Genomic DNA, 22,002 nt, shown 5'->3' on the forward strand with positions numbered 1-22,002 from the left:
TGAACCCGTATTGCTTGGGCCAATATCACATAATAATTATTGTTCATTAACCACTCATCAAGCAGGTGGGTCATATTCCTCAATTCATCTGTATTACTCACTTCTTTACTGCACCAATGAACCATAAACGTAGTTTATCCCTCTATTTACATCATTCTCAACGCCGTTGTTGACAGTATCTCCTTCATTTAGCCTTCTTGTCTGGGCAATACTTACTAGTCTACCTCGAATATATGCTGCTGTCCAGTGCCAAACTCAATGTCACCATCTTCATCTTCATAGTCATCCTCATATTCATCCTCATATCCGTCTTCATCTGCGTCTCCGTGTTCGTCTCCATCCTCATCGTCGTGTTGCTCAACTCCATCCCCTCCCACCGGCGCATCATCCATCTGAAGATGCTGAACAGGCTCCTCTACCCCTTCATGGAACTCCATCCACTCTTGTGCCGGTTCCCAATCTTCGTCATGTTGGTCCTGCACTCTAGAAACCCGAATGACGAGTCCCTCGCCGGCCTCCCCGCAACAGCTCTGCTGGACGAGGCCGTCATCGCTAAACTGGAAGAGCCAGAGCGCACACTGTCCACGCTCCTCATTGAGAGGCTCCTGTTGTTCATGCGTGGTCGTTTTGGTGGTTTGGGCGCGGATCGCCACCCAGCTCAATTTGCAGTTGAAGGGACGAGGACCGCTCACTTCCACCACGGATCCGTCATGATTCTCGCATTGGATGCGGGAAACGGGCTGGTCAGGAGGAAGGCTAGGACATTGTATTGTAGGAGGAGGTTGGGCCGTGGATGTAATGGCGAGGAGAAGGATGCGTAGGGCAATGAACGAGAATGAATTGGCTTTCATGGTGATGAAGAGAGGAGGGGGCGAAGTTGAGTGAGTAGAGGGTTGGGAAGATGCCCTGCAGCAATGAGTGTAGAGTGTCTGGTGTTCTTTCAACCTTCTTAATTATACAGACACTGTATGTATGGATGTGAAAAAAGTGGATAGAGCTGGATGGGAACAGAGCCTTGCCAACTTCAACTCAAGAAGAAGTGACTTGAGAAAGGGGTGATACTGGAAGAGAGAATGAAAGAAGAGACCACCAAGACAGCATTGAAGCCGGGCGTCCTTTCAGTCAAGCTATAGTGATGTCACCTCCGCATCCAATATCACCCTTCTAGTCGTGCATCCGTACAGGGTTCATTGCATCTCAGCTGTTCTCTGAACGTCGAATGCGAACCATGCCCTGTCTCAGCCGTTAGCTTGCGTGACTGCAAGCCTCCCAAGACAGGTGAGGTGGGACCAAACTTTGACGTCAATGGTGAGATTCCCAAAAGAGAAATACCAGCAGGGGCATCAGCCAGCCATCAAAAACCCTTGGCGCCAGTAGGACGGCTCGGGCCGAGCAAATTGACACCAATATGAATTGACGCCAGAAATGGAGCAGACGGAGCATTCAGAGACCCCGCTCAATATTGACGCACATAAGACGGGGTACATGACAATGGAATTGTCTGTATGTACTTTCGTACATTGTGCAGCATGCGAGTGCGAAAGGCCGATATCATCATGTAGGACAGGCTGCAATCGAAGAGGAATATCCATCCTAGGATACGAATGCAGGCAAAGGGTGTGATACCAACAAGCCAGTGAAGCGGAACGAATCTTGCCAATTTACCGAAAGTGTAAATAATTAAACTCCTACTTGAGCTAATGCTCCCTATGTTACTACTAACATTGAACTAGCAAACACGGTGCTCCTTACCTGATGAGTGCTCACTGTCAAAACCCCACGTCCCTTCTCAAGACTCTTCAATATCCACTCCATAGAGACGAAGAGAACCACGCACCACAGCCTCACAATGGAGGACAATATTGCATATTGTAGCACCCAGTCATTGGAGACAAGGTACACTTCCCAAGAGAGAAGAGTGTGCCAGCCGGGCACAAGGGCGGGTCCGGAGATACACACTTATCACCCAAAACGACAAACGGCAGGGTACACTTAGGGCCGTCATCAGAGACACACTTGTTGTCTTTGAGGGTTGTCCCATGCGGGCAAGAAGGAACGGTAACGGTGACACACCCTTCAGGGCGCAGCTGACTACCAGGAGGGCATGTCGGGCCATTCAGCGCAATGCAGGAGCCGTTGTTGAGTTGCGTGTTTGTCAGACAGGCCGGCAGCTCCTGCGAGACGCACTTCTCCCCCTGTAAACCCGTACCACCTGGACATTCCGGCAGTTTCCCCGCGATGCAGCCTTGGGGAGAGAAGACAAACCCTGCCGGACAGTCGGGGCCCGATTGCGACACACAGTCGTTCCCCCGGACGTGAGTGTTTGGGGGGCACACTGGTGGCTGGCTGTGCAGACAGGTCTTGCCATCAAATACGGCATTGACATCGCCAGGGCAGGTTGGCAGGCCATGGGAGATACAAGCGGTTCCGTTGAAAGTGAAATTAGAGTCGCATCCCGGCGGCTTCTTCGAGACACAGTCGACACCATCGAAGACGGTCTGTCCTGGGCAAGTCGGCCCCGATTCAGCGATGCATGTGCCATTCTTGAGCGTACCAGCGACACACGTGGGTGTGCTGACGGTAATGCAGAGATTCCCGCCGCCAGAAGTTGACCCCGAAGGACAGACGGGGGGACTCGTCAGGATACAAGTTGACGCATTCTCGCGTATATGCAGAATCATATGGTCGGGGCAGCCAGGTGGCACCGTGGAAACGCAGCCATTGCCAGAGAGCGTGGATTTGTCAGGGCAGCTGGGCGGCTGAGGCACGATGCAGGCGGTGCCATTGAATGCGCTCTTTTCAACCTCATCACACGTCGGCTGCTCTGCGGTGATGCAGACACCCTTGGAGAAGATGGTATCTGGCGGGCACAAGGGTGGTTTGTTGAATGCGCAGACTCGGCCGTCGAAGGTAAATCCAGCCCGACACTCGACCTGTGAGGGGGTGAAGACGCATTCCTTGTTCTGAGCATGGAAGGTGCTACCCTGCGGACATGCAGCTGGGTCATTGGCGGTGCTCAAGCACAGCTTCCTGCCTTCGTCCCAATTCATCCCAACCAGGCAGCATTGCTCTCCGCCCGTTTTGGCGTCTCGAGATTTTGTGACACCAGCAGGGCAGTTGAAAGGTGACACACATATGCTGTCAATGAGGCTGGCACCAAGGACACACAGAGGGTTCTCGGGAGCCTGGCAAGCCCAGCCGTTGAATTGGCCTTCCTTGCACTTCGGCGGCTTGCTCGAGATGCAGACGCGCCCCCCAAACGTTGCACCGGCCGGACAGCTGGGCTTCTCCTCGTGAGTGCAGGTCTGGTTGTTCAAGGTGAACCCTGTCGGACACGATGGAAGTTGCTTACGCGTGCAGAGGCCCTGTTCCAGCGTCATTTGATCCGGACACGACGGCGGCTGCGAATGCGTGCAAGATCCGCCCTCCAACTTCTCGCCGCTCGGGCAGCTCGGTGGCACGTTGGACACACACAAGTTCCCAACCACGGTGAATCCATCTGCGCAGACCTGCCGTTCCGTGGATATGCAAGCCACACCGTTGAACTTGAACCCTGCGTCGCAGAAGGGGAGCTGGGTGGAAATGCAGCTGTGCCCGTCAAAACGTGCCCCAGACACACAGCTGGGGTCGGTGGTCGAGATACACTTCTCCTCTCGTAGAACCGCTCCCGCCGGGCATACGGGCTTCTCATCAGAGACACAGGCACCCGCTTGAAGTGTCGTCTTGGCTGGACACACCGTCGTGGGTTTGAAAACACACGTCGTGCCGTTGAAAAAGGTGCCCACCGGGCAGCATTTGACCTCGCCTTTGGAGTCGAGAGAGGGAGTGATGTCGTCGAGGGAGATTTTGTTATCACTGCCATTTTTTATCTGACCTGGATTGAGATGACCTGGCTGCAGTGGTTGCTGGTTATTAGGCGTCTGAGCATGAGCCGAAGCAACCAGCAGGGCCAGGAAACTGGCCCAAAGGTGGTATTTCGCCATGGCGCTTGGTCAAGGAGGAAGAGCAGCTATGGCAGGATGAAGAGGTGGAATGAAGGTATGTGAGATTCAGAATTCAACTCATCTGCATTATAACTACGGAGTACAAGTATTGTATTTATTTCATGACCAAATGCAGAGTGACTTCGTGGCATATGCTGAGCATTGCCCGTGGGAAGCAGCCTGAGCGGCAGGAGTTTACAACCCTCAGCTTTCTATTACAGCCGGTAGGGTTGTATTCCATATTAGGAATAACACACGGGCCCCATGAGAGGAGAAACCCTGAAAAGAATCAATAAGAGGGGATCGAGCCAGGGACAGGGGTGTAAGGGTGTGATGAAGACAGGATGCTTGCCCACCGTATTTAGTAACCAGGCGTGCAGGAGAACAGCCTCCTCCAGGTTGGAAGCTGAAGGCAGTTAGCCCAAAGGGGAGCTTGGCAAGAGCACTTCAATGACCATTTTGTCGAATTGATAGGTTGCGTTGGCAGGGAGCATCATGTAAGTCCAAGTCCACGCAGCTTACGAACACACAATATTGATGCAGAGCAACCTGGTCATCCGCAGGCTGAACCCGCAAAAAGCTGATTCCATACCCAAAGCGTCTCAGTTGAATATCTGTGGCTAGCTGATCACGGAAATAGCTCCCTGCCTTTGCATTTACGATACAACCTCGAGAAGTCAGAAGTCGTATCTCGCCCGAAACCCCGGGCTACCACAGTCAGCATGTAGACCTGCAATGAAACTTCTCACCTCTTCCACTCTCGAGTCAATCGAGTAGAAAGAGCTGGGGATTCTTTCACTTGCAAGACATCCATCAATCACCATCCCCCTCATCGAGGAAGATGGCTCGTTTCCCCCTTGTCCTCTATCTGGCCTGTCTGGCCGCTCTATTCTCTACCATCGCCGCACAAGCATGCAACACCACAGGCACATACGACAGCTGTTGCAAGAATCCATCCTCTGACAAGAAAAGCATTACTTTTCAAGGCAGGGAATTCCGAGTTCACTGCGACTCCGTCATTGTCCAGGACCGAAGTTGGCAGAAAACGCCCGCAGACTGCGCCAAAGCATGCAGCCTCGACCCGAACTGTGTTGACGCGCACTGGCAACCGCCAACAGTGGCTGGCAGATTTGGCCGCTGTGAGCCCAGGTTGATACAAAGTGAATCCCAGAGCGTAGCCCTGGTTTGGATCGACCCTACGGACCGGGCGGCCTGTGGGAAAGACCTTGACAAATGTAAAAAGGATCTTGGCAACTGCAAGTCGGTTGACCCGAATTGTCCTGGAAATCTTGAGAAATGTCAGAAAGATCTCAAAGATTGCAAGCCGGGTGATCCAAAATGTCCTGGCAATCTTGAAAAGTGTCAGAAAGATCTTAAAGATTGCATCCCAGGAGACCCGAAATGCCCGGGGAAGCTTACTCAGTGCGAGAACGAACTTAAGACATGCAAGCCTTGCCCAGGAAAGCTCACTCAATGCGAGGACGATCTCAGCAAATGCAAACCATGCCCCGGGAAACTTACCCAATGCGAGGACGACCTCAATAAATGCAAACCATGCCCAGGAAAGCTTACTCAATGCGAGGACGACCTCAAGAAGGTCAAACCGTGCCCTGGGAATCTGAAAAAGTGCAAGGGCGACAAGGACAAGTGCATGAAAGAGCTGGCCAAGTGCAAGAGGAAGCCACCGCCAGGAAAAAAGGTAGATCCCACCAAGAAGACAATCCCCAAGAAGAAGACGACCCCCAAGAAAAAGACAGTCCCCAAGAAAAAGACAACCCCCAGAAAGAAGACAACTCCAAGAAAGAAAACTTCCCCCAGGAAGAAGGCAGTCCCCAGAAAGAAGACAGCCCCTAGAAAGAAAACAGTCCCTAGAAAGAAGACGATTCCCAAGAAGCAGACACCTCACAAGAAGAGGGCAGTCCCAAAGAAGACACCTCACGCGAAGAAGGCAATCCCCAAGAAGACACCTCACAAGAGAAGAAACTAACCAAGAAGAAAAAGAAGAACACAGGCCCTTTCCAGTGCGTCGACGGCAAGATCGAAAACATCGATGGAGTGAACTATCGTCACCACTGCAGCCAAGTCCAAGTCAGGCCTCGTTCACACCAGTCCATGGTCCCAGCCTCAGATGCACGGGATTGTGGACGTAAATGCACACAGAATGGTTGCACATTCACAATGTTCGTTAGTACCCAGGCGTGCTACTTGCATACCTTTGCGTGGAATTCTGCTGCGACTAAATATGTTGCATCTGGGTACACGGTGCTTGAGCGTGTCTAAGTGTGTAGGGTTGGAGATGGGGGGCGATGTCTAGGATAAAGGGTCTGTTGGAATGACGATGTGCAGGTTCATGTTAGGAGAGTGGAAGATAAGATTTAGATATAGCATTGGCCTAGTTTTGCAACCTCACGAACTTCAGTGTCACTTCAATCGCGTGTCGATGTTTCATATTGCGTGATTCTGTTAAACTCATGTTCCTTTGGATCTTAGCGATATACATAAGCATCTGACCTGGACCTTCGTTATCGCTCGTACCATATCCATTGTTATCGATTGTGCCCAGGTCGTGATTGCGAATTGTTTCCCGGTTGACCCGTTTATACGAAGACCCACGGAAGGTATGCCACCTTTGCTGCAAGAAGTAGGATGAATATTCAACAGAAACATGTTTATGTCGTGAATTCAAGGGTGGGTGATACGCCACATACGCGTCACCATTGTCTATATCGAGTTTCACAGCCCCACACCCGGTTGTCTAAAGTGTGTGGCAAAATATGTTTGGCTATATACGGGTATAGGCAAGGTTATTATTGTGGGATTGGAGCAAACAGACTCTATTCAGATATACCTGCTTTTGGTATGAACGCTCCCTGATTCTGTGCCATCCAACTGACCTCTGGGAAGCCTACTTATACCTGACCTTGGGCTCTGTGCCTAAGACTCTGCGTCGGAGCTCGCGGTACTGTTTTGTAACCATGTGTCATTGTGTCAATCTTGTGTTACCAATAGCCAAGATTTGAAGGCTCGGACCATCCCGTCCCGTATGACGAAGTATCATTTCGCGTCAGCCAGAAGGCAATTACCAATAGTCTATCCACACCCATTTGACTCCTAGTGGATGTGGAAAAGGTACTCATACTCTCAAACAATGCTTCCGAGAGTTTCCCCGTCATTTTTGGTAACTTCTATGACTATCCCGAGCATCGTCAGACATTTGCACCCAACATTTACTAAGTAGCGCAAGTAGGGGATGAGAAGTTCTTTGAGGAAATTATGGCGAAAGTACCGTCACCTTTGGCCAGGGGCCTGGGAAATGGCCCCCCTAAGATACCTGGAGAAGAGTGCCATGAAGCCTATGACCAGAATGAAAAGAAGCCAAATGAGCAAAACCCAAGGTCTGTTTCATAGTTATATTAGCTGGGAAGAACAACGAGTGTAAGCGCTTGACAGATATAACTCATGTCAATGAAGAACATTTCTCTGCATCGCTTTTGCGAGTTCAAATGACAGAGGGGAAGTTTGACTGAACACTCACATAACCACTTTCAGGAACTCGTAGAGATAATGTAAGCCATGACACAAAGATTTAGCGTAACCAGGCAGAGACGCAAGAAGATCTTGGTCGTATTCCACCAGAATAACAGACACCACGAGGCAACCGCAGGCCAATATTAGCAGTGCTACGGCCCAGGCCCTGCAGAAGACTGATGCTGTGCATATGATCGATGTCTGAGAAGAGTCCATGTGAAGCTGAGTCCAAGGGTTAGTATAACTACAGCCCAGACGATCATGAAAATTGCGCATAAAATGTCTTCCAACTTTTCCATTGTAGTTGCGTTCGGGGATAGGTATTCAATTCTCGAGGTATTGAGTAGGTTGTGGAATGGTATGAGAAATGAGAAACCTAGTCTTTCAATTCTTGCGGGCAGAAGGGGTAGTCATATTTGTATTGCAGGGCTGGTCAATTCTAAGTTAATATAAGGTTTATTTTGCAAAGAAAAGTGTAACGCTAAGCTTATAAAGACACGAAAGTTAGCAAGGTATTTAGGCTTTAGGCTTTTAATGGAACAAGGTTTGTACTATATATGTAGCATGTTCTAAAACAGCCGCCACGTGGAAGTGAAGAACAGCTCAGGCTTCAGAATGAGGGGAAGCGAGTTGAAATATGCCGAACAAATATCACATTTCCTATCAACGTGTCTCAAACTCGAATCATAAAAGAGCTTGGAAGACTAGGTAGCCCTCAAATACTCAGAAAAGATCCTTCTTTATTCGACAAACGCCACTACAGTAGCATAGTTTCCTCCATGGCAAACCGGGAAGGTGTAAATTAGACTACCTGTTTAGCCGCAGTCTTCGAAGTGACTAGCTCTCTTGCCTTCTCGTCAAGAGGAAGCAAGTCCAACCTAGCTACATCACCCCACTCGACGATCTGCTCAGCAGCCCTAAGAGCTGACTCAGGCAAGAACTTTTCGTCCTTCAAGTCCGACTTCTCGATCATATGGCGAAACGTTGCCGTCGATCCGAAAAGTGCGGTAATACTCAGCGGATCATACAAACTGGGATCGAATTCGATTCTTGGCTGAAGAGCGCACCCAGGTCGACGATTCTGCTCAATCCAGTTGTGAATTCTGGTAGAACCCGGTTGACACAACTTTTCGATGCTAGCAAAGTCTATGAGAGAAGGAGTTGTAATCGCCCCGAAGTGATCAACCCAGTGGCAAGAGGCGTAGACGAAGAATTCTCCGAATCCGCGTTCTGTCGGATCGTAGTGGATCGCGCCCTCCTCCCATTTGTCCCAAGTGCAATTAGTTGTGTACTCGTTTGGCTTGTCGTTATCTTTGAAGAGTTCGGTTTCTTGTGGTAGCGCTTCAATGGCAAGCAGTTCGTCAGAGAAGAGAGGTCTGTTATCAACCTCGTCTAGCAGAAGATATCTGACGCAAATGTCCAGCATCTCTGCCTCTAATATCTCCATGCGGCGCTCAATAGACGGCTCATTTCCCTCCTCATGAGTCACCAGTGACTTCACAATGAAATCCTTGACTGATTGGTGTACCAGTCGAACTTGGCGCCTCCTCGAGTCTGCCTCATCGATGCTGGCAATGAACGGTTGAATGAGGCTCACAACTCGGTCATGGTCCGCAATATCTGCTAGAGACTCAACATCTCGTACATCGTCCCCGTTTATTCCCAATGCCACAGCCCAAGCAAGTTCAGACATGGAAAGCGGCCTGTGGACAACGGCGAGAATCTTCAGCGCTCTCGTAGCAATTTCCTTGTTTCCGGGCTCGTTTTGCGTATAGAGCGCTATGGAATCATTGTACAGCGTGTTAAGCTTATCAGGAAGTGGGATTTCGTCCAAGAATTTCTTCACGACACTGAACTTTTTGATCCGCCTCTGGCTAAGCAGTTGCACCACCATGGACGTCCAAATAGCGCTTCCTTTGGCAAGATCGGACAGAGCGCCAATGATAAGCTTTTGGACCTCCGATGGTAATTCATACGGAATATCGCGTACAGCTTTTTGAACAATGATAGCGTCTCGTGAGGCATCAGGGAGAATGTTGATCGTTGGCATTTCTCCCAGGAGCTTTGAGATCTGGTCGTCGGGTCGGGAAGATATCACAACCTTTAGCCGTGGTGCCTTGTTCGACAAAATCTGTAGGAAATCCAACAACTTTTTGCGGGATTCCCAATCAAACTCATCGAGGCCATCAATTGCGAAAAAAATGGGACGATCAAGATCGCTTAAAATGGTTGTCAAGTTTTCTTGCAGGAACTTGATGTTGGTCCCAGGCTTCATAATCCCCCGCGACCGTGCCTGCTCGTAGCAATCAGAAAGGACCTTCCTTTTAGCAGAAAAATCCGTGAGAAGGCACAAGATGAATGTCGACAACAAAGATACGTAGCTGTTGCCTGCTTGGCTGTAGTAATAGTAGACTTTGGCCTGTGGTATCTGCAGTTGACTTCGTCTAAGTAGCTTGTCGTGAAGAAACGACATGAGGACACTTTTGCCACTACCCATGTCTCCAATGATCTTCAACCACTGGGAGCCCGCAGAATCAGCATCGCCGTACCATTTGATGAATTGGGGCTGTTTGAGCAGAAACTCGCAGGCTGCATTCGCACGACGACCTTGAAGTGACTGGTGGACCGCGGATTGCTCATTTTGTTTTTGATAGCTCAGCCACCCAGCAACTTCTGGATCGTTAGCATCCATAACTGCTAGATAATTCATTGAAGACCTGACGGAAGGATTCATTGGGGTTGACATGATGGAAAGATTCATTGAAGTTGACATGACGGAAAGCCGGGTTTGCACCTCAGTTTTATAACTTCACGGCAGATGCTGCTTGAAGGTTGCAAACAAAGAGGAATTCCCAAATAAAAGAGCTAAACCATGAGAGGCGGCCTCAAATAGTCACAAAGCGCGGATGATGATGAACAATGAGTTGTAGTTGCCACAAAGACATCTCCTGGAGTCCCTTTGTGCCAATAGACGAAAAAGGGGAACGTAAACTGACTTTGTTGGTCATAGAGCATCCCCTGGATTTCTTGGACAACTTCTAACGTAGCCGTTTGAACAAGACTCCGGAGATTCGTAGCGCGAGCTAAAAACTCTTGCACAATTGCAGGCAGACTATTGCTTTCCAACATGACTTTTAGCACCAATTTTGCTCGTCTCTTAGTCAGAAGATCATATGCGGCTTTGTAGAACTCCAAAATCTTTTGATACACAGCGACTAGTGCCTAGAGTCGGTCAGTCAAAGCCTTGAATTGTCCAGAATGCAATCTACCTTGTGTATGTTTTTGCTTTGGGCTTTCTGTCCAAGCGTGTCACACTCGTCAATGTACGACATTTGCTCTAGCATTTCTCCGATTTTCTTAGCGAAATCCACGTCAGCAGCCGCAAAGCTTATCGCAATCTATGTTCACGGAGCTCTTATTAGCTGCATCTCGTGCGGGACATCAGTAGACAATGCGATTGTAACATCAGTCCACTTACCGCTGTAACGCCCCTGACTACTCCGAAAACAGCCGCAGAAACTGGTTCAATGTTGGTGAGTGGAGTAGCTAGATCTAATGCGAGTTTAAATTTCTCTAATGGTACCTTGATACGCTGCAAGTATTCCACCCCTGCGAGAAAGGCGGATTGCTTTGTCATCCCTGTATTGATCTCTTCAAGTTGCCGAAATAACTGCTCAATTCCCTCGCCTTTCAAAATTGCTACATCTATGTCTTTGCCTAGGCTTTCCACGGCTTCGCGATATGCCGCGCTCCAAAGATCTGGCGCTACGACATCACTCACAACCACCAGTACTTTATCGTCACTGCTACTGGAGCTGACTGTCGCTGCGTCGTCACTTTCTACTCGTGTGATTTGGGCAGAGCTGTCCTTTGAAGGAGCTTCCTGGCAAGTAGTGCCCTGTCCAGTGGGGGTTGAGAGGGAAATCGGAGCGGGCGGAGTGAACGACTTATCTGGGGATACGCTAGATCACCAATTAGTAAATATCTCTGTGCCACGCATGATAGACTACCAACTTGGAGTTCGTATGGTCTAGCAAGCGGCGCGGCCATTGTTTCAGGGAATCAAACAAACGATTTTCGCGATTGCCATGTCGAGTAACCGCTTGATTGGATGATGGAGACATCTCTCCGACAGGGCCATAAACTTCTCCAGAGCACGAGATGAATAAGGTGGTTTGCTTCTATGTCAAATATACTGTTTTTAGAGGCATAGGCACAAAGGTCAAAGAAATTGGTCTACACCAGAGCCAACAAGACGGGGGAGAGGGAGGGGAAGGGGAATACGGCAACCTTCGAGGGAGGTGATGGTAGTGGATCAAAACATCAAAGGTCATGTAGCAAAATATCCAACAAGAGCCAGTAAACTCATCACTCTGCAGGCCAAGGCGGCTGAGACCCATGCGCCCTCTCAAGCTCTACGGGGCGACTTCTTTGTTACACAAAGCCGACTGTTCCACCCTTGTCGTAGCTTTTCCAGCACGAAAGACGGTACAGCTTCTACAAGACACTCCGCTCCAATTTGCCTCGGAGCCTAACCGCTATTGATAGCCCTTGTCAGCGTTTGCTGTTGACGCCCCGTTTCTGCAAGGCTTGACGACATGAGATTGTTTGTCGCCATAATCACTGCATCCGAATTAGTCCACATTCACCACGCAGATAGGAAATTACTTTTATTGCATCTAAGAACGAATATACTAGTTCCACGGCCCATGTTCAGGTTGGCCATGGTGCTTCCTTGCATGTGGCATGTATAACCGCCAGATTCACAGCCTGGTTCGGCCGGACTCCGAACCCGTGGATGATGGTTACAGAACGGGAGAAGTTCTTGGCATGCACGTTGGACGCGGCAACAAGACTGTAAGCAAGCCACCGACTCGGTTAGGGTCGACAAGACTGGACACGTACCAGTGGCTTATCTCAAAAGAGGTATCACAACAGATAAGTGCGTAAATTATACTCCGTATCCACTCAATAAATGGCTCCCTGTGGCCACAGAATTTCCATTGTGCGACATGACAGTTGGGCACGGATCACCTCAGGTGATAAATGAATTATCGAAGCGGGGTAAGAGGAATCAATTGTCATTTTTCTTTGTGTACGGAGTAGATTGGCAAAATTTGTTCATGGCAGGAAATTTAAACCTTCTTCTCCTTGGCTGAAATGGCAACGCAATCAGTGCTTGAGGGCGTGCTATATTTATACTTACAAATCGGCATGTTCTTTCATATTCTATTGTAAATCAACACAGAACCCAAGAGCAAATGTATTAGTCTAACCGTTCATAGTTCAGAGGCAGGGTAACCGGTTTCGAATGACATGATGCTCAAGCCCGAGACCAACCAATGGACCCCAGGGCCCTGTTTCAACTTTCTCAACCTACCCAAAGAGATCAGACTCACCATCTATAGAATGACACTTGCCCTACAGACACCAATAACGTTTTATCTTTTCCAAGACTCCGGGTCGAGGATAGAAAGTTTCAGGTCCGCACAACGCAAGATTCCGCTTGACATTCTGCATGTCAACAGGAAGACACATGGCGAAGCAGCTTCCGTACTATACAGTGTGAGCCGTTTCAACGTTGTGGATACCATTGAACGTCAATCCAAACTTTTAAATGCATTCTTAACAAGCATCGGGCCTGCCAATGCCGCCTCAATTAGATGCTTGTGCATTGGTTTCCCGGGAAGCAGAAGCGGAACGAGTTCGCAAGGGACAGCAGGTCCACAGCAAAACGATTTAGGCAGCTTGGAACTTCTGAAAGAGCGGTGCAGCACGCTGACTACATTGGAAATGTTTGTATACTCTAATAATTCCCATATATTGATCAACGGCAAAGGCTACGAGCCACGACACACCAAGGAGGTGTTAGATCAGATCAACGCTCTCTTAAATTCCATTCCATCGCTGAAAACAGTTATCGTAAGGATCTTTTCGAGTTTTCCAGAGCCTGCGGTCGTGGAACTTATGACGGGGTTTGGGTGGGTGGCATTGAAAGGGGATGAAGAACGGGTCTAAGAGGGTGAAAGTTGCTGCAAATGTGACACCGTCGTACACCATCAGAAATACACTAGTTTTTCTGTGTATCAGTCTAAAGAATACTCCTTGATGACCCCAAAATTCCTGGTAGAGGTTTGCGAGGGTGTAGCCCACGGTAGAATTCTGTGTTCATGCCACTGTTTCATCGTTGGATGACTGTTAAGGGCAGCCGTCTGAGCACTTACGAGGATTACTACTCTACGAAGGGGTTCATGTAGTTGATGCAATTGCTCTCGCGACGGGCTGCGGCTAACAAGGCGGTTTGTATCTTGGATTGATGCCTGGATCCCGGCACGTTGATTGGTCAGTCACTAGACGCGCGCGAAGCTGGCTGGAGGGGAACGGTCAAAACTTCAAGAGACACGACTTTCTTCGGTTCTCAGTCACGCAACTCCGATCATTTCAGTCTTTACGAAAAGCCTTACTTTCTCGCTATTCTTGTTCTTTGGAATAGCCAGCTTAGCTCCAAACGACAAGAATGGTCGTCGACATCAAACGCCTCCAGGATCTTTGCTCCGTTTGTCAAGATCGTGGCGGAAAGGACGACAATGGGGACCCAATCGTCAGAACCGGATTCGCAGCGATTGACGAGGAGGAGAACGCCTACTATGGAGTGAAAGTCGGCATCTCCATGCGCGAATTGACGGTGGACATTGTCCGCGAGAATCTCGGACCGATCCAGGATGAAGAAATCTATCCACCATTCCCTGGAGATGGTAACCTGACTGTCGCTCCCAAAGATACCACTGGCTTCTATGTCAAGCGCACCGCGTGGGCTACATATCTGGACTTTAAAGGAGGCGAATTCCTGCCCAAGCTCATGCTCCAGGAGGCCAAGACTATGGAGTTTCTCCTACAAAATCCTCATCCAAATATCATCAAATACTATGGCTGTCATGTAAAACGTGACCGTATCACCGGCCTCGTATTACAGACTTTTGAGTTCCCTCATGACCTTGGCTTCGTCAGTTCCCGCCCTGATCTATTCAAGGGTAAACTTGACAAAGATTGCATCTTAGCTGGCATTCGGTCGGGGCTTGACCATCTTCACTCACTAGGATGGGCACACAACGATATTAATCCGGCGAACATATTGATAGATGATGCCGGGGAGCCTAAGCTGATTGACTTTGGTTCATGCCAACCGTTTGGGGCACACCTAATGTCATCTGGCACCAAAGGCTGGTGCAAGGAGACATTTTTCCATTCTGCGAAAGAGAACGACGAGTACAGCTTTGAAGTTTTTAAGCCATGGCTTGATGAGATGGTATTAAAGGTCGAAGAGAGCGTTGTATCTCACAAGAGTTGGGAAATGAAGTTACAAGATGTGCCGCCATTATGAGATGACTCATGGTGATATTGGTAATAGTGGAAGGCGTACGTACGGCTAGAATATCACGCTGCATAAGATTCTGTTTGCAATTGAGCGACAATGAAAACTTTTTTATATTGGGTGCCAAAGAACAAGAAAGTTATTTGCATTAAAAGGGGAATAGACTGGTGTTGCATGTTGTTTCCCAGATAGCCGGCGACAGAATTCGAAAACTTAAATCTCGAAAAATATGCACAGGCCGTAATCCTTAAACACAACCCTTCAAACCTAATTACCACTTTTCTTCTCCTCTTCGGCATATTCATATGGCAATTTAAACTCAGCTGGCCCTTCTGGTCCCTCCTGTCTCCCAGCTGGCGTCATATCAAGCCACGCAACCGTACCAGTAAGCTCATTAATCCGAAAATAGGAAGAATACGTATGATACACCTGACCATCCTCCAATTTGAAAACACTCAATCCTGGCTGCTCTCCGCTTGTGCAGTATCCCTGCCCGGCAGCTTCAAGTTCCGCCTTGGTCCTGAAGCCATATTCCACTGGGGCGACCTTTTCGTCCAGGGTAACGTGGTAATCGTAATTGAAGTCGCTTCCATAACTGCTAACCCACTGAAAGTCCCAAAAGTTCTTCTCCTTGAACGCAGTGATCTTGTCGATTGGAGCGCGGGAGATGAGTGCAACAGTGGTGTCTTTCTGAGCCAGTTGTCGCAAGTTGGGCAGGTTTGCAGCCATAAAGCCACAACCCTGGCAGCCTTCGTCGGCTGTGGGTTCGAACATGTAGTGGTAGACGATGAGCTGGGATTTGCCCTTGAAAAGGTCCTTCAGCTTGGCTGGGCCATCGGGGGTTTGGAAAGTGTAGTCCTTTGTTACGGGAACAATGGGGAGTGCGCGGCGTTCTGCGTGAATTGCATCGGCCGCTTTGGCGTGTTCTTTTTCCTTGGCGAGAAGTGCGAGACGAGCTGCACGGTACTCCTCTGGCGTTGCGATCTTCATATTGTTAGTTGAAGGATGGTAGATTATGGGAGTGAAACTTGCCTTTCCTGGCATTGTGATTGGTGTTAGGATACGGTGGTAGTTAGTGTGTGGGTATAAATAGGTATATGTCTGAGGTTGATGAATTGTTGTCTTGGCTCAACTTTACAGGTTCCACGTCTTTGCCTTTTATATTTCTGATGCCGTCAACAAAATGATGCTATCCATACGGTGATTGCACCTTCTGTTTGACCACATATGCAGATCAAAGTGAAATAGGACTCTTCACAGACGTGATGAATTTGTGAGGATAATCTACGAAAGCCAATTCACAGTTCACGGTCGTTGTAAAATGGTTAATTGTGCCTACCCTTAACTGGTTAGCACATGGGAATACGACACTTACGGCTGTCGCAAGGGAATGGGGTGACTGGTTGATGCAACGGTCGGCCTGTCATCTGCCTAGCGCCACCCGGATTCGCATACTCCTCTCCAAGATCTGAGACGATGAGCAGATGTGAAAAAAGAATAGATGGTTGCATTGGGACAGCGCAGAAGAGCCATTGGCCTCTCAGAAGTCTAGATTTGCGCCATATTCCTTCTGTGGCTTCGGGTTCAAAACGGCAATTTTTCGCACCAGGCAGCAAGACCGCCAAACTTGGCAGGTCCTTTTAATGTTGATGTTCGATCACGATCGTTACTGTGTTGTAAAGCATCCAAGGTGAAGACCAGGAGAGAGTGCCCATGGAACAGGCGGCACAACTGGGGGACAGTGACAACCGTGAAACGTAAGCCCATCATCTCCTCAACTATTATCAACTACAGGACAATGTGCTTGAAGAAAATTAAACGGCTACGAAAGTAAAAGATTCTCGGCTGGTTTATCGCCAGCATTGAACATACTTCCCACGTGCATAACAGCACACACAACTCCAACGCCATCGCTACTCATGCACAAACAACTCCAAAAACCATGCCACGTCAATCAAAAACCGCACGTTCAATGACACGCATCTCAAAATACCAATGCCGCACAAGCTGACTCCGCGCTCCCCTGTCGGTCCTCTCCCTTCTTGTTCTTCAAAAAACAGTTGCCGCCTTGCTTGCCAACCTCAATGATACTCGTCAAGTTGGAGTTATAAGTAACCGCAGCGCACTTGGTGCCAGATGAAGGCAGGTTCTTGTTATACTTGAGGCACTGTTCCATGCAATCCTCAAATGTGTACACGGTGTATCGCCTCAAGTCTTTTATCGGCCCAGAGCCATCGGCAGCATCTACCCCATTCGGCCAGTCGGTGAAGCAGTATTGTGTGAACGTTGAACCACCGGAGGCTTGGTACGTTTTCGGGGCGGTAAAGGTGCAGCTATTTGCGGCCATGCCATGTGTTCCGGACGTGACGACGGCTGTGGAAGCTGATGTCGTGCTTGTGCGTGTGGAAGATTGAGTCGTTGTATCGGAGGTCATTGTCTGCGACATAGACGAAGAGGATGTTGTTTGAGGCGAGGAGTCTGGGTTGTTGTCGTTGTTGCGCTTCAGTCCGACCCCGAGACCGATGCCGATGCCAATTCCGAGGACGACGAGGATGATTATCACGAGGGCTGTCCAAAACACAGCTACTCGCATGCCCAAGATCTTCCGTTTGGGTTCGACATCTGCATTTGGTGTCTCCTTTGAGACAGCCTGTGTTGGTACTACTTCGGGGGGTTGCGCGGCGTATTCCAGCTTCGCGCCCTCGCCTCGAGCATCGTACTCCAGAGGCTGTTGGTGTACCGTCTGGTATGGCGCTGCCTCTGGACCGTAGCTATTTTGTAGCGTCGACATATCGCCGGATGTCGTCAGAATCGGCAGGCTGTCAATCGCGCATGCTCGGCCGCGATGGCATTGGAGTTGTGAAGGAAGCGGAGATGCTGATACATTGGGGCACCCTCGACATCACCTGTCGATCCAAGAATTAATCAAACTGACCCATTCGAAACCAAATTCAGCTGAAGGGGAAATGGCCCTATTGTTGGCCGCAAACTCGACGCTTCTGTAATTACTTGCAGGGTTTGATTGGAGAAATTGACGCTCATCCTGGACGAATCTGCATGTAAGCTTACCTTGCTGCAGAACAACCCAAACATTCGCCTCATTACCGCCGGCCCAGACGAAACTATTGTTTCAAGCACATGCAAAAAGAGTCATAATTCGATTGGCATCTGTATCTCCTACTCGAGAGGTGCGACGTAGGCGAAGGATGCCTGCTAATTCGCACGATAAACGCCAACTGAACAACTATTGCCGCCGCATGGAAAATTGCAGTATTTATGGCCTAGATGAAATAGCCGCGCAGTTCCAGATGGGCCAGTCCGGGACACCATCTGAGAGATCAAATTGAAGCTATGAGGGTTTATCCAACCCGTTGTCTGTCCCTGTTGCAGCCCGCGGATAAGCGCGGTGCAGGGGTGGGCTACGGAAATATTTCCAAGGTCAGCAACCCTCATCCATTAAAGACCTCATGAAACCACAGAGACCGTAGTACATGATGTCGTGAAAAGAGTGTTACTCTTCAAGTGTCGTTGCACGTGTATGGCGTTGTGCACTGGAAACGGTGTCTCGACATAGCCTGAGCCACGTTGCCTGGAGTCCCTGGAAAATGGCATGGCCAAACTGCCCAAATGCCATGATTGGGGTTTCCGATCTTTGGCTCACTTGTTCCACTACCTCATGTTTCGTGCCTTGTGAGAGGACAAATCGGAATCTCGATGCAACTAAAAACCATGGATTCGACCCACGGCTCCAGTCTGAGCCAAACAGGATTGATAGAAAAGACGGAGATAGATCCGTCACTACTGTCACTAGTGCCTCTCGTCCTGCCCCCGATCGGCTTTATGTTTGAACCCTTCGCGCATCGGAGTTGACAGGTTTGACGAAGAGGTCAGTCAAAATGAGACTCAGAACGTATGCAAGTGTCTAGTCCAAGACTATGAGGAACAAAAGCTGTGAAAAATATACTGAAAAATCAAGAAATAGCATCGCAACTACCATTTATGACAATCTTCTATCTGCCATGCGGTCGCCGAAGAATTGCGATCCGGAGGGCCATTCGATGCAATCTTAGGTAGCCACATGCGTTTTGTTTGTACCTAACCGCCGATCGATGCTACAAGTCCCGATTCCCTGGTTGTCCAGGAAGCAATTGAAATACGCTAGCCATCAATGTAATAATGATGGCATGCCGTTCCCACACTTCGCAAAAACGGTGAGAGTGGAACAAACTTGCAACGGTTAACTCCTCCTGACTGACCTTGAGGAGGAAATGACCTTTCATACCGGATTCACTTGACGTAAAAATTCCCTCTGTCCGACAAAAGACCTCAACATAGGATATCTCCTATCTCCCGGGGAAGGCGGTCGACATGGAAGATCATTTCAGATTGGTGAAGACATGGAGGGGATACGTCATGGTATCGAGTTGTCTCCTACCGCCTTCGAATGCCGAAAAGTCGAGAATATATCCGGACCAGGCCGTAACCAGCTCGGATATAGCCAACGCGACGGCTGCAGTGCAAGAAACAAAGCCAGAGAATGGCCAACGGCCGCCCGTACCAGATTATTGGCACCACGAACGATCGCAGGACTTGTCGCCAGCAATGGACTTTCAATATGATATCAGTCCTCTTTATACACCCAACTCGTCTCACTTGGCCGTTCCCAGGTAGTTAATGGAAGAGGAAGTACAGAAACCGTGGACTAACGTCTAGCAGCGATTACTTCCTCCAAACCGACGACCCAAACGCGCCGCCGACGGTAGAAGACGAAACTGTTCGTTCACCCGATTCGCTACATGTTCCGGTACCTGCGTGGCTACAAAATAGCCAAGATTGGGAATACACTTCTCGAATAAGCTCTGAAGAACCGGCATCGGGCAACAGTCCTGCAATTTATTCTACCGACACTTGCTCTGCGCCAGTGACGCCTTATTATAGCAGCGAGCATCCTACCGGACAGGCTCGACTGGGGCCAAGTCCCGTACCTCCTGCTGACCATCGCTTGAGCCTTCCTGACCCTCCGCGTCTTGAACTCCCTCCGAAACGAAAAATGGCCAACGGTGAAATGGACGGGGCGGATGGAATTGGGGTGGGAGAACTTGCTGCGTAGGGCTGATGGGAGGGACTGGCAGGACAATCTGTAACAAGATAAGTCACACTTCGCTGGGCCACTACTGCTCTCTCATTCTTTCTGCTTCTCTTTTCTTTTCCAGCGAATTCACAAATGTCCAAGGAATATGATACCGAACACGACTCCAGTTTTCACATGATACACGCCTCGTTTAGCATTTGCAATCTTAGCATAGGGGGTATACGAGTCTAAGCATGATTAATATAGAATATAACTGTAATTTTATGAGAAGCAGAGGAAATGTCCAATCGACTACATAGAAGTGTAAATCGCTAATTCGCTGCCATGCAGGATCTTCAGTATTCTAGAAGATCATGATTCTGAGTTCTGATGCCAACTTCTGACACCAACAGGGCAAGGCGGGGCAGAGAAGCAGCTCAACAAGTGCAACTTGGGTGGGCATAGCAAAGTACCTAGGCTGAATGGCTCAGAACGACGGAGAATGCTCCGACATCAATTGGGGATAAAATCTGTGGAGATTGGGGATAGTTTCTGTCGATCTTGGAGGAGCGGGAGTCTATCGAATTGTGGGTGCAAGTTGAGTCTCCAAATCCGACCAGCCGAAAGATCGGTACTGGATAAGATCCCCGAAACTAACAAAACGATGGTTGTATACGGATGTTGGAAGTTTCCAATGCTTAATTGTTTTGCCTTTACCGTCGGACTTGAGTCCTACTTGTAGTCCTAGCGACATGATGGTATTGAGGTGAGAAGGACTCAAACCCTGGCGTCATTTGCATCCCGTATTATGCCGAGCTGCTCAACACGATAAGTACGAAATACTACCAAACGTCGTTGAAGTCCTATTGTATACGAATTAGGTCCTCTGTCTGAGCGGCAGTGGATAACCGTCCTGTTTGAGTCCTGGGTTTAAAGGACTTGACAGCTCTCCACTAATGCCAAGATGTAACCAATTTGCATTCTTCCTGTATGGAGGACATTGGCAGCGATTTGTGGAGGTGAATCAAGGTGTCCTGGCCCGGAAGCCAGCCGCGTGAACTTTACCTGCGACACTGCTCTGAACGTCTCACAGCCTCACAACCATTCATTTTTCTCAATTCACCGTCGCAACCAATAAGTCCTTTGCCAAGTCCCAGGGGCAGCAGTTTCACTCTAGCCTTACATTCGCATCAGGCAGCTCTTGCGCCTCATTGCTTGAACTCTGCACATGGCGCTCGCATTCGGAGCCGGCTCGTGAATCAATGCTGCTTACGTGCGGATGGCATTCACGGCAGCCAAAGCAACCTTAATTTATTAGTGCCCGTTGGGCTTGGCGGGTTGAAACCTTGTTCAGCCATGCCGCGAGACATACGATGCTGTATGTAAGTCTACACCGTCGTTCAATGGGTTGACAGAGTATAAATACGGACCACAGTCCTCTACATGTCGTGGAATCAGGATCAGAAGCATCAACAAAACTCAAGTTAGCATCCTTTTTGAACTGCAAACTCTTCCCCCACTTCAAGCAACATCCGCAATCATCATGCCCCCCAGCATCGAAGCCCCTCCATCTCTGTACATCAACATCCATACCACGGATGCGGCAGCCGCCGAAAAGTTCTTTAAGGGCCTTGGATTTAATTTCATCTCAGAGTTCTCGGACACGAAGTCCAGGGCCTTTCGTCTCCCAGAGCCAAATGCAAATGTTGGCGTCATGATCCATATGCACGAGCGCTTCAAGGAATTCATTCGACCAAACACGGTCATCACTGATGCGCACAAGGAAACTGAATGCTTGTTCAGCATCAGCCTCGAAAAGAAGGAAGATGTGGATGCGTGGATCAACAAAGTCGTTGAGCTTGGTGGAACTGCCGACCCGTTTACAATGAAGGATTATGGCGCGGAGTGTAACATGTATTCACGCAGCTTTACGGATTTGGATGGCCATATCTGGGAGGTTCTTGCTCTTACTAAGTAAGAGTGAGATGTGGTCGGGATTGAGGTGCGATGGGTTGAACGATGTGAGACTGTGTACTTCAGTTTAAATG

The 22,002-nt window shown here is 49.1% G+C and overlaps 10 protein-coding genes across 10 annotated transcripts; 5 read left to right on the top strand and 5 right to left on the bottom strand.

Moving 5' to 3' along the window:
* Nucleotides 1-215: 215 nt before the first annotated feature.
* On the bottom strand, nt 216-851 carry VFPPC_06583 (hypothetical protein; the record flags this gene model as incomplete). The annotated part of the gene is made up of 1 exon (XM_018285594.1): nt 216-851. One exon carries the CDS (start codon nt 849-851, stop codon nt 216-218), a length of 636 nt encoding a protein of 211 aa, XP_018138322.1.
* Nucleotides 852-1,844: 993 nt separating this feature from the next.
* VFPPC_06582 (cell wall cysteine-rich protein) lies at nt 1,845-3,983 on the bottom strand (the record flags this gene model as incomplete). Its single annotated transcript, XM_018285593.1, has 1 exon — nt 1,845-3,983. One exon carries the CDS (start codon nt 3,981-3,983, stop codon nt 1,845-1,847), a length of 2,139 nt encoding a protein of 712 aa, XP_018138321.1.
* An 841-nt stretch (nt 3,984-4,824) lies between these two features.
* Nucleotides 4,825-5,970, top strand: VFPPC_06581 (hypothetical protein; the record flags this gene model as incomplete). Its single annotated transcript, XM_018285592.1, has 1 exon — nt 4,825-5,970. The coding sequence occupies one exon, from the start codon at nt 4,825-4,827 to the stop codon at nt 5,968-5,970; it is 1,146 nt and encodes a 381-aa protein (XP_018138320.1).
* A 2,343-nt stretch (nt 5,971-8,313) lies between these two features.
* VFPPC_06580 (NACHT domain-containing protein) lies at nt 8,314-10,257 on the bottom strand (the record flags this gene model as incomplete). The annotated part of the gene is made up of 1 exon (XM_018285591.1): nt 8,314-10,257. One exon carries the CDS (start codon nt 10,255-10,257, stop codon nt 8,314-8,316), a length of 1,944 nt encoding a protein of 647 aa, XP_018138319.1.
* A 2,570-nt stretch (nt 10,258-12,827) lies between these two features.
* VFPPC_06579 (hypothetical protein) lies at nt 12,828-13,529 on the top strand (the record flags this gene model as incomplete). Its single annotated transcript, XM_018285590.1, has 1 exon — nt 12,828-13,529. One exon carries the CDS (start codon nt 12,828-12,830, stop codon nt 13,527-13,529), a length of 702 nt encoding a protein of 233 aa, XP_018138318.1.
* Nucleotides 13,530-14,028: 499 nt separating this feature from the next.
* Nucleotides 14,029-14,892, top strand: VFPPC_06578 (protein kinase, catalytic domain-containing protein; the record flags this gene model as incomplete). Its single annotated transcript, XM_018285589.1, has 1 exon — nt 14,029-14,892. One exon carries the CDS (start codon nt 14,029-14,031, stop codon nt 14,890-14,892), a length of 864 nt encoding a protein of 287 aa, XP_018138317.1.
* A 258-nt stretch (nt 14,893-15,150) lies between these two features.
* On the bottom strand, nt 15,151-15,927 carry VFPPC_14075 (hypothetical protein; the record flags this gene model as incomplete). Its single annotated transcript, XM_018291846.1, has 1 exon — nt 15,151-15,927. One exon carries the CDS (start codon nt 15,925-15,927, stop codon nt 15,151-15,153), a length of 777 nt encoding a protein of 258 aa, XP_018138316.1.
* Nucleotides 15,928-16,867: 940 nt separating this feature from the next.
* VFPPC_06577 (WNT and FGF inhibitory regulator domain-containing protein) lies at nt 16,868-17,674 on the bottom strand (the record flags this gene model as incomplete). The annotated part of the gene is made up of 1 exon (XM_018285588.1): nt 16,868-17,674. The coding sequence occupies one exon, from the start codon at nt 17,672-17,674 to the stop codon at nt 16,868-16,870; it is 807 nt and encodes a 268-aa protein (XP_018138315.1).
* Nucleotides 17,675-19,251: 1,577 nt separating this feature from the next.
* On the top strand, nt 19,252-19,993 carry VFPPC_14074 (hypothetical protein; the record flags this gene model as incomplete). Its single annotated transcript, XM_018291845.1, has 2 exons — nt 19,252-19,550; nt 19,600-19,993. The coding sequence occupies 2 exons, from the start codon at nt 19,252-19,254 to the stop codon at nt 19,991-19,993; spliced, it is 693 nt and encodes a 230-aa protein (XP_018138314.1).
* A 917-nt stretch (nt 19,994-20,910) lies between these two features.
* Nucleotides 20,911-21,932, top strand: VFPPC_06576 (glyoxalase-like domain-containing protein; the record flags this gene model as incomplete). Its single annotated transcript, XM_018285587.1, has 3 exons — nt 20,911-20,931; nt 20,984-21,307; nt 21,372-21,932. 3 exons carry the CDS (start codon nt 20,911-20,913, stop codon nt 21,930-21,932), a joined length of 906 nt encoding a protein of 301 aa, XP_018138313.1.
* Between the last annotated feature and the right edge of the window lie 70 nt (nt 21,933-22,002).

Source organism: Pochonia chlamydosporia (genome assembly GCF_001653235.2).
Source record: "Pochonia chlamydosporia 170 chromosome Unknown PCv3seq00008, whole genome shotgun sequence".
NCBI lineage: Eukaryota > Fungi > Ascomycota > Sordariomycetes > Hypocreales > Clavicipitaceae > Pochonia > Pochonia chlamydosporia.